The sequence below is a fragment of the Melospiza melodia genome, chromosome 27 (assembly GCF_035770615.1).
Source record: "Melospiza melodia melodia isolate bMelMel2 chromosome 27, bMelMel2.pri, whole genome shotgun sequence".
NCBI lineage: Eukaryota > Metazoa > Chordata > Aves > Passeriformes > Passerellidae > Melospiza > Melospiza melodia.
This window is the reverse complement of record NC_086220.1, coordinates 8,988,418-8,998,994: the sequence shown is the minus strand read 5'-3', so window position 1 is coordinate 8,998,994 and position 10,577 is coordinate 8,988,418. Positions and strand designations below refer to the sequence as shown.

The following is a 10,577-nucleotide window of genomic DNA, read 5'->3' as shown; positions in this document are numbered from 1 at the left end:
TTAAATAGGATGAAGGGTTACGCCTCCAAAGTAAAAAGGTTTTAAGTTAAACAGTATAGAAAATCTTTAACTAAATGATATTATAAGCTTTTCTTAGTGGCTTATCAACTTAAACCCATCACTCAACAGTGTTGGCACGATTTGCACCTAATGGAAAAATTCTGCAAGGCAAGGGCTGGAGGATTAGAACATCCTTTTCTTCAAAACTCAATCTTTTGGGCAGAATTGGAGATTTTTTTTCTTCTATTTCATTTTTGTACTTGTTGCCTCCAACCAAAAGTAACTAAAATAGAAGGCAGACATTGGCATGGCATAACTCTGACAGTGACCAGATGCTTCAGGGAAGAAATGTATATTGCATTATTTTATATTCAACAGAATTTTGTGGGTTTTTTTTTTCTGAAGTTATCACTGAAAACTTGAGATGGATCCCAAAATCCTGGAGGATGGAACATTCTGCAGAGCCAGGAGTGAGGCAAGGATACCTGCAGCAGTCAGAGTCAGCCCTCTGTGAGATCTGTGGGCTTTCAGTATTTTCAAAGGACCCTAAATCAATATTTCTGGGTTTTTTTCTTATGTCAGTTCTTTAGAAATTACAAAGGTTGGAATGGGAGATTCATTCTGAAGACAATTTTTGGGATTTTTTTTTAAGTGGGGATACCCAACTTGTTCTTTAAGATAAGGACAAATTACATTTTTTGGATAGCAAATATGGATGTTTATGTAATTTAATGGTAGTCCAAAAATAAAAAAAAAAAAAAAACAAGGGGGAAATTTTGTGAAAGAACTAATCAAGCATCACACAAGTCATAGATTTTTTGGGGCTGAAATAATTCTGTAAGAAACACCTGAAAAGGAAGAGAGGGAATTTTTTAATTCAGCATTTCAGCCTTTGAAAGGATGGGAAGATATTGTCAGAAAATAAGGAGAGTTAAGAGACATTGATCAGAGGATGATGAACTTTGTCTTCACTCTTGACTGTGGTTTTGTGAATACAAAATAAACACAAACCAAGCAAAAATAATCACAGAATTCTTGGAAAAGACCCCCTAAGATCAAATCCAGCACTAAACCCTGTCCCTAAGAGACATAAAGATGAAAGAAACGCAAGGAAATAAATAAATTAAATGGGAACATCCCTGTCTGGTCTTTACTTTCCTCCTTGAAATGTTCCTTGAGCTGATGAGGGGCAAGTGATGCTCACAGAAATATGAAGAAGACAATCAGAGGCAATGGAAGGAGACAAAAAGAAAAATACTTTCATTTAGAGAAAAAAAATGACAAGGAAAATACATGAGTGTAAAATGAAGGACGTGGAAAACAGAAGGCACTTAACATTTATCTTGAATTGCAATACAAAAGGAAGGAAACAATGACCAAAATTAAGACAACAAATGTAAAAATGGTAACTTTTAAAAACCAGAAAAACATCATTGACTGTGGGAATCAGCCTTGAGCTAAACCTCCAAGCTTAATATGATACTTTAAAAATTACTACAGATACCTAGTTCTACTAATGAGAATAACAACATATAAATCCAGAAAAAAAGGCCTTATTTGCCCAGCAAATCAACAATTAATCTGTGTTTACAAAGTAAAAGTCTTCCTGTGGATAGATTGCTCCATTTGCCCGTTTAGAGCCACTTCAGATCTCGTTCTGAAGCATCTGCCCCTCAGTATTGTTAGATTTATGATCTCTAATTAAATTGAGTATTGATCCAAAAATCCCTTTGCTTCTAAAAACACCCCCCACTATTAAGAAACACTTAATAGCCTGACCTTTGCAGTTGACAGTTAAGATGTCAGGTCTGGAGAGAACACTTTATTTTCATTTTCCCCTCCCCTTTATCCATCCCCAAACAAAGCCAGCCCAATTCCAGCCACGTTTTCCCCCTGGGACAGCAGGCACTGATACCTGGGATTTGTTGTCAAACTGTTTAATGGAAAGGCAAAGGGAAACATCTATGAAATTTGAGCAAAGTTACTCCATATCCTTTGAAATCTTTCTTGTTCTGTGTATTTGATTTAGTCCAGGTTGCTCAGGAATATTTCTAAGCCATTTCATAACAGGCATTTTAGGAGTTGAAAAGCTCCAAGAAATTAAATGTCTGTTTTCACATCAAGTCCATTTTTGGGCTGCTAACCAAGTGTCCCATAAAATCAAGTGTAAGTCTTGTTTAAGATCTTTTCATCTGAGTAATCACAAAGATTTTTAAGTTACTCCCTCCCCAAACCTAAGCCAATAAATTATAATTTTTGTAGGAACAGCAAAACACCATTTCTTGTGTCCTTGGGATGCTTCCCATGAAGAGGAGGGTGCATAATCCTTACACTGAATTTAACATGAAGTTCTCAAGTTGTCATTTGTTGGTCACCTGCAGCCTGGAATGAAAATTCTGCACTCTCTGGTCATGATGATACAAGAAAAGTTATACAGTTTTTACACAACTAAAAATAAAATAGTGACTTTTTAGCTGTCCCTGGGAAGGGTTATATAGTACATATACATATATATTTATATTTATATATATGTATGTGGGATTGTTGTGTAAGAAAGCCCAGGGTTCAGCCAAACATGCTTACAAAGCTGTAAAAAAGAAAGAAAATAGATAGAATTTTCTAAATCTACAGCCATTGAGTTCCATGATCCCAAGAGTTGCAATAACACTCAGGTGTGTCCAAGGAATGCAGAGCAAGGGACCCCAGGAGCATCTCCTGCTCCTCTCCTCTGACAGTGCTGGGTAAGAAAAACCCCCCAAGCAGCAAAACCAAGCTTATTTTGTTAGAGAAATAAAATTTCTTTATCATTACCCATCTCTGTAGCCTAACTGTGGGTGAAATGACACAAATATGGTGTCTGGAACTTCCAGTACATCTTGGTTTTACTGGTACAAATTGGGAAAGGTGCACAGAATTCAATGTCCTGAGCTGGAGGGGACCCACAAGGATCACCCAAATCCAGCTCCTGGCCCTGCACCCCAACAATCCCACCATGTCTGGGCACTTTTGAGAGGTTTCAAAATATAAAAAAAGAGTATTTTAATAGTCCTTATTAAACCAACCCAGTCTGAGATGATAATTTTGAGACAAAGACATCTACTGCCATCAATTAATGATCCAAATTTAAATCAGTTTGATATGTTAAGCATTTATGTGCTTATTTTCTTTGAAAGAAAGAAATCTTGAACATATGATCTACTGAAGATTCATCTCATCCTAATAAATTTTACAGAAATCCTTTTCCAGACAAAAGTGCCAAAACATTTAAATGCTCTGTCTTAATTAGCTTCTGTTTTCCTTATTATAACATGAAGATTTAATGAAATTTGATGGATAATTCTCTTCACTTCTGAACACTCAAGAGAGGTTGTCTGGTCTGGGGGGTTTTATACTTTGTTTATATAAACCCCACCTCTCTACAAGTGTAAAAAACGGGCAATTTACAATAATCTGTGACTTTTAAAAAAGTATTTAAACCTCCTTGCAAGAGGCTTTGAGATGTGCCCCATTGCCTGCTATAAAAATTACCCAGATAATAATGCAGTTTCCTTATTTCTCCATAATTTCAGGATGGATCTTTTTGACCAAACAACACATGGGGGTTCTGCTATAAAAATTATCCATGTAATACTACAGTTTCCTTGTTTAGCCATAATTTCAGGATGGATCATTTTGACCAAAAAACACAGGGGGTTCTGCTATAAAAGTTATCCAGATAATAATGCAGTTTCCTTGTTTAGCCATAATTTCAGGATGGATTTTCTAACCAAACAACACATGGGGGTTCTGCTAACAAACCAGCATGGCCTCAATGACGTGTCCATAAATACATGCAAGTCTGGACCTGTTCAACCACGTGTCTCTGTAGGATCAGCTGGCAGAGGGCATTTGCTCACAGTACATCCTCCCTCTTCCACAAAATTCCCAATCCTTGTCTTCCAACTACCTAATGTTTGGTTTCACTTCCTTCTCCTCCGCTTCATCCTCGCTGTCATCCACCTGCTGGATGACCAAGTCGTTGGAGCCGTCCTCGACGATTTCCACGTCAGACCTGTTGTCCTCTCCGTAGTGCCACCTGGAATCCTTGTCCCCGTCCTGGGGGAACTCCAGGGGCGCCTCAGCCTCCAAGTCAATGCGGATGCTGTCGATGCCAGCCTCTGCCAGGCACTCGTTGCACAGTCTGTAGCGCCGCGTGCCCTCCTGCACCACCTGGCCCGTCAGCTCCGTCACGTGCCGCTTGCACTTCCTGCAGATGGGCTTGCACGCCTGGTGGATCTGGGGAAGGCACAAGGGATGGAGTTGGGTTGTGAGGTCAAGATTTACCTCACAAACCTGCTTCCTCCCATAAATCACCTCTCTTTTCCCTTCCCTTGCCCCTTGCTGAGCACTGTCTGTCAATCCTGGCATTCCAAAAGGTGCTCGAGTGATTGGCAGATTCAAAGGATGCCCTCTACCCCTGGAAGAAGAAACACCTGCCATCCAGGTGTTCTTTGTCCCCATCCAGGTCTTCTTTGTCCCTTGAGACCTCCTCTCATGTACCTGGTTGGTGGCTTCCTACCCCTCCCCTCCCCATCTCTCCTGGGGTGTCGCACACATCTTTTATGGAAAAATCCTTTCCTTAGGATTTTTCCTCCTGAGAAGCTGAGAGGCCTCAGGAACAAAATGCAAACAATGATTAGCTGCTGCTGTGGAATGCAACAGGTAAATCTGGGATTGTTCTCAGAAACAACTCTTTATTAATGGCCAATCACAGTCAGCTGGCTCAGACTCTCTGTCCGAGCCACAAGCCTTTGTTATCATTCCTTCTTTTTCTATTCTTAGCCAGCCTTCTGATAAAATCCTTTCTTCTATTCTTTTAGTATAGTTTTAATATAATATATATCATAAAACAATAAATCAAGCCTTCTGAAACATGGAGTCAGATCCTCATCTCTTCCCACATCCTCAGACCCCTGTGAACACGGTCACACTGGGGTTCAAAGGAACAGCAACCAAGCAACCACAGGGTTTGGGAAGTTCTGTTGGAGCTGTTGCTTTGTTCTGTGGGCCAGAATAAAGCTCTGGATCCAAACTCCATCAGAACCGACTCCTTTCCTTCACCATCACCTCAAAGCTTCTCCACAGAGGGAAAGCTGAGGAGCAGCCCCTGTTGTGGGGGGAAGCTCCATCTCGCAGGATGGAGTTGTTAAGCACCCACATATGGGGTTTTTGGGAGATGACTGCTGTAGGAAAGGCATTTTGTGCTGTTTTTGTGAGCCAGCAAAGGCTTCCTGAAGATAAGGAGAGCCCCATATCTCTCTCAAGGAAGACACCAAAGCTATCCCCATGACAAGGTGATGGAAGAGAGAAAGTTAAAAGATATGACGTGGCTCCTTGTTCACCTATTGAGAACTTTGTTTCTTTCTTATGACCAATGGGCAGTGAATGTGTCTGCTAAATAAATGTAAATATCTTGAAAAACTATAAAGGCAACATGTTGCTATAATAAATCTCTATTATGCACCCTTCTGATGGAGTTTTGGTGCTTTACACTGTGTTGCACTCTATAGGGACAGACTGTCACTGTCACATTTCCTGAAAAATCCCTTCACCAGGATTCCTTCTCCTGGGAAGCTGAGAAGCCTCAGAGAAAAATGAAAACAATAATTATCTGATCAGCTTCTCCTGTGTTTTGCTGCTTTGGGATGTGGTTTGGACATGGTTTGATTGGTTTAATGTGAATTTTTTTGACTTAATGACCAATCACTGTCCAGTTGTGTCAAACTCTGAGGAGAGACTAATGAGTTTTTCATTATTATCTTGTTATGCCTTCTGTCTGTATCCTCTCTCTATTCTTTAGTATAGTATTCTTTAATATAATATGGTAACATAAAATAATAAATTAGCCTTCTAAGAACATGGAGTCAGATTCACCATTTCCTCCCTACTAGGGGGGCCTCAGAAAATCCCAGACACAGCATTGCCTCAATTTGAAAGACATCAAACACTGAACTGCACCAGCCCAGGCACAGTAATTGCCCACTGGAGCTCTCACAGGCTGCAGAGAGCAGAACCTCTGCAAGCCATCAATTAGCCAACAAATTCCTCCCCTTTCCTGCAAATTATCCTTCAATTCCACTGCAACCAAACCAAATGAATTTTCTATCCCCCTCTTCTTTACGGGAGTCATTAGATCAACCAGATACACTCACACTGTGTTTAATTAGCTAGATTCACACGTTAAATAAATCATGCAGCTGCTAAAAATACTCACAGTTCGGAAATGGCTGCTGAGGTGATCCAGCCTGCTGAATCTCTTGCCACAGGCCTCGCAGGGGTACGGCCTCTCTCCCGTGTGGCAGCGGAGGTGACGCTTCAGGTCAGCTTTTCTCTTCACCACGTGGCTGCAGAATGGACACTTGAACCTCATCCTGGCCAGGTCATCTGTCAGAAAATAATGGGATTAAAAAAAAAAAAAAAAAATCATCAAATCATTTTTATCAAAATCACGTCACGTAATGCTGTAGGACAAAGTGTGTTATGAGAAGAATAGCACATCGCTTTTATTAAAATAATATTCATGGGTTGTTTGGGGCACAAAGGTTTGGTGTGTGCCTGCAGAACACACAGGAGTGCAACAAAGGAGGAGAGGAGCATTGGCTGTATTAACACAGACCTGGTAAAGCCAGCATGGACAGGGCTTGGAGCAACCTGGGACAGTGGGAGGTGTCCCTGCCCATGGCAAGGAGTGGAGCAAAATGAGCTTTAAGATCCTTTCCGACCAAAACCATTCTGTGATTTCATGAAAATGAGCTTAAGAATATCCCAACTTGTATTTATTTTTAAATTTAATACCCCAGCTACTTCAAGAGCTCAAAATTATTTCAAGATCATGAGTTCAACTTTCCATACACACATTTCTGGACAATACATCTGGTTTTTTGGCAGCTGTGCTTTCCTATTGAGCAAGACCCATTTTCTCAGAGCCAGAAGAGAGGATTCTCAGGTGTCTCAACCCCACTCACCTTCAGCCCAGTTGCCCATGACTCCCAGGATGGAGGGCATGCTCCCGTACTGCTCCTCAGCTTTGGAGGACTTGGATTTACTGGAGGAGCGAGGTGATTCGTGCTCCTGCTGGGACACAGCCAAGCCCCTGGGCATCACCTCAGCCCCCTGGCTGAACTGGTAACCCACGTGAGGAGCTTCCACCTCGGCGTCAATGTGAACCTGCTCCTCGGGCGGCGCGGCGTGGCCGGCGGGCTCGGCAGCCCTGTCCTCCAGCTTACTTGATTTATAGTGGGGGATGTCTGCGGGCTGCTGCAGCCCCAGGTGCCGGGATTTCTTGATGGAATCCTGCCGCTGCTCATGTTTGGACAGCTGCTGCTGCTGCTGCTGCTGGGCATTTCTCTGAGAGCTGGGGTAATAGTTGAAATTGCTCCAAGCGTTGCCGCCCATCATGCAAGTCCCAGGGTCTGGGCTGGAGTGGGGATGTGGGGGGCTGCTCTCTGCCCTCCACCCTCCGCTGTACACACAGGATCTCTCCACGCCGTTGGAGCTCACATCTTTGTCTGACAGGCTGAAGTAGCGATCCTTCTCCTTCTCGCTGATGTCCAGCGAGGACTTGATGAAGGTTTTACACACGCTGATCACATCGGTCATCTGCAGATAGCTGGCGGCTGACATGACCTCGATCACATTCTGACCAGTGAGCGACAGTTTGCCTGAATACACAAAATCCAGGATAACCGTGAAGGTGTCAGGAGAAAAGGCCTGGAAAGTGGCTGTGGTGGACTGACTGGTCTCCTTCGAGCTCTGCGAAAGGAGCATTTTGAAGTAGCCACTGCTGGCAAACAGCACATTGCGATGGGCTTTGAAGACCTTGCCCTCCACCAGGATGTTGCAGTCACAGAACAAGTCCTGCCTGCGCTGCTCATTTAGTTGCTGCAAGAGGTGAAACTGATGAGAAGAAATCTCCATCCCAGAAAAGGTGAAATGAAACGTCGCTCTGAAAAAATGAAGAAAATTATTACACTCTTGACTTCAATGCCGTGTAACTCAGCCAAAAATGTCAGACCCAATTTAAAAGCTATAATAATACCATTTCTTTATTTATTCCAAATAATAGCGTTCCTTTAAATCTACAAATATATTTGTAAACGACGATATGCTCAACCACGGATTCATTTTCCAACAGGACAAGAGGGATGACAAAGCCAAGCCCGCGTTGTTTGGCACAGACGGGTGAGCTCCAGCCGGGAGCATCCCCGTGCCCAGGCTGCGGGGCTGGATGCGGGGCTGGAGCCGTGCCGCCCGCTGGGGCTGCGCAGCCTTCCGGCAGCTCCGGGAGGACCAGGAGCCAAGAGCAGCTGCGGCTGCGACCGCGGCCGAGCCTCGAACCGGCGCTTCCGCCTCGCCCCGCTCCGCCCGGGCCCCGCTGCCGACAGCTCCGGGGGCAGCGCCCGGCCCCCCCGGCATTGGCCGTCACTCACCCACCCGGTCCCCGGGACGCCCGACGGTGCCGGAGCCGCCCGGTCCCGCTCCCACCTCGGGGACCGCAGCGCCCGCCAGCCCCGGCCGGGCTGCGCTGCCTTCCGCCCTCACGGACCGCCCCGAGCCGGGCGCGCCGCCCGCGGGAACGGAGCCGCGGCTCCGCCAGAGCCCCCCGTGTGTGTCCCCCCCGCCCGGCGCCCGGTGCCCGGCGCCCGGTGCCGCTCCCGGCCCGCCGCCCGCAGCCCCCTCCGCCTGCAGCGCCCCCGCTGCCGCCGCCCGCCCCGCGCAGCCCCTTTGTGTCCGCGCCCGGGGCTGCAAATGGCGCCCGGCGGGGACGCGGCAGCGCCGGCACCGAGCGGCTCCGGGCGGCACCGAGCGGCTCCGGGCGGCACCGAGCGGCACCAAAGCGCCCGTGGCCGCTGCGGAGCCCCGCGCCCTCCTCACCGCCCCTCACAGCCCGGCTGGCTCCGGGCGGCCCGTTCCGCCCCGCTCCCAGCGCCCTGCCCGGCCTACCGGCGTGCGGGAGCCGCCGCTCACCGGCGGGGAGCTGCGGGCGCTGCCGCCGAGCCGGGGGGAACGGGCGGGCGGTGGCTGCGGGATCCCCGGCCCCGCCTCGGGGCTCGCCGTGCCTGCAGGCGCCGCGCCGCCGCTCCCGCAGCCCTGCGAGCCCGAGCGGCACAGAAACAAAAGGTATTTGCTGACGTGGGCGTTGGACAGAGACGCCCGAGGGCTGGGGACACAATTAAAGGGGCAACGCAGCGATCGCAGCCGCAGCCCCGCGCCTGCCCCGGCCCCAGCAGCGGGGATGGGATGCCCTGGATGCCTCCTTTTCACACCTTTATCTATAGCAGGGGCCTCGATGACCCAAATCCTTCTCCTTTCTCTTGCAGCATCCTCCAAAGGAGATGTGACATCTTCTTTTCTCTGTTGGGATCTGTTATCTTCTGAAGAAAGCATGGCTGAAAGCGAAACCTGAACCTCTCACCTTCTCTCCCTCGAAGTTTAGTATCTTTCTCCTTCCTCTTCTTACCACCAGGGTCTTTTCTGTGATTTTGACGCCCTAGTTATTTTTCATAAATATTTATTTTCCCATGGAAACCATTCTTCCTTAACCCAGCCCTTTGTGGCATTTTTGGCCTTCCTTTCTCTAACTTCAGACATTCCACCTTGAAACAATCTATCTTTCTTTGCAAGTGTAGCAAAATTGACTAAAGACTTTATCTAAAGATAACAATCCAAAGACTCTTTCCTTTAATCATTAGAACCGCTCTCCCACTAATTCATATACATTTGTTCATCTTCAATTTATATCCATTCATATTTTGTATATATATATATATATATAGTATATATATGTGTATGTATGTATGAATGTATATGTAATAATATTAATTTTCCAGCTTATTTCCCCATTTTTTCATAAATTTTCTTAGTTGTGTAGATTCTCCTTTCAAACCCAGGCCTAAAATCTTCATTCTGCTTCTATGAGATTCTAAATTAAACATTCTTGAACATGGAACAACTGGAATTCACCCCAGCTTCTCAAAGCTCTTACCACTGAGAAATAAACAATACAATCAACTAAACTATCAGATTGTTTAATATATAAACCAGAATATTTATTTGTAGTATCAGGTTTTAATACCATTTGGATTAATTTCTTTAAAGCTTATTTTTGCCTGTCAAGCCAAGTAAGTAGCAGCTTTTTTAATTTAACATGGAACCACAGAATCCCAGGATGGTTTGGGCTGGAAAGGACCTGAAAGACCATGGGCAGGGACACCTTGTTGCTCAACATTCTACATAATTTGGGCAGAAATGTAGAAAAAAGCTATTTTATCAGCTGAAAGCTTCCCTTGGAAAAGAATTATCTGGAGGTATTTGTTCTGTTTGACTTGCCTGGGTGGTGCTTTCACTCCTGTCAGTGAGCTTTGTGTCAATGTCAACAGGAGCTTGAGGGTTCTCCTTCTGCCAGGAGAATTTAAAAAATATGGGGGGAAATTTCAGTGCTATCTGAAGTAGCTTAATTAGAATTTTTACAGATGCTACAAGTGCTTTGGATCCACAGAACAAACTTTGCTTTTCTCATCCGTGGGGCTGATTTCATC

General features: G+C 45.4%; 1 protein-coding gene across 4 annotated transcripts; it reads right to left on the bottom strand.

The window, feature by feature from the left end:
- Positions 1 to 855: 855 nt before the first annotated feature.
- On the bottom strand, positions 856 to 9,398 carry ZBTB8A (zinc finger and BTB domain containing 8A). Of its 4 annotated transcripts, none has more exons than XM_063177268.1 (4): positions 9,306 to 9,398; positions 7,005 to 7,984; positions 6,254 to 6,423; positions 856 to 4,275 (listed from the first exon to the last, which is right to left on the bottom strand). In XM_063177268.1, the coding sequence occupies exons 2-4, from the start codon at positions 7,954 to 7,956 to the stop codon at positions 3,943 to 3,945; spliced, it is 1,455 nt and encodes a 484-aa protein (XP_063033338.1). In that variant the 5' UTR covers positions 7,957 to 7,984; positions 9,306 to 9,398; the 3' UTR covers positions 856 to 3,942. The 4 variants fall into 4 exon arrangements, with proteins under 4 accessions (XP_063033338.1, XP_063033340.1, XP_063033339.1 ...); XM_063177270.1 differs by lacking the exon at positions 9,306 to 9,398 and adding an exon at positions 9,007 to 9,070; XM_063177269.1 differs by lacking the exon at positions 9,306 to 9,398 and adding an exon at positions 8,983 to 9,031.
- Between the last annotated feature and the right edge of the window lie 1,179 nt (positions 9,399 to 10,577).

Coding starts and splice junctions, on each gene's coding strand:
- ZBTB8A (XM_063177268.1), bottom strand. CDS start 7,956: ATGGAGATTTCTTCTCATCAGTTTCACCTCTTGCAGCAACTAAATGAG. Junction 6,424..7,004: donor CATGGGCAACTGGGCTGAAG/GTGAGTGGGGTT, acceptor ATTTTCTGACAG/ATGACCTGGCCAGGATGAGG. Junction 4,276..6,253: donor TCAGCAGCCATTTCCGAACT/GTGAGTATTTTT, acceptor TGCCTTCCCCAG/ATCCACCAGGCGTGCAAGCC.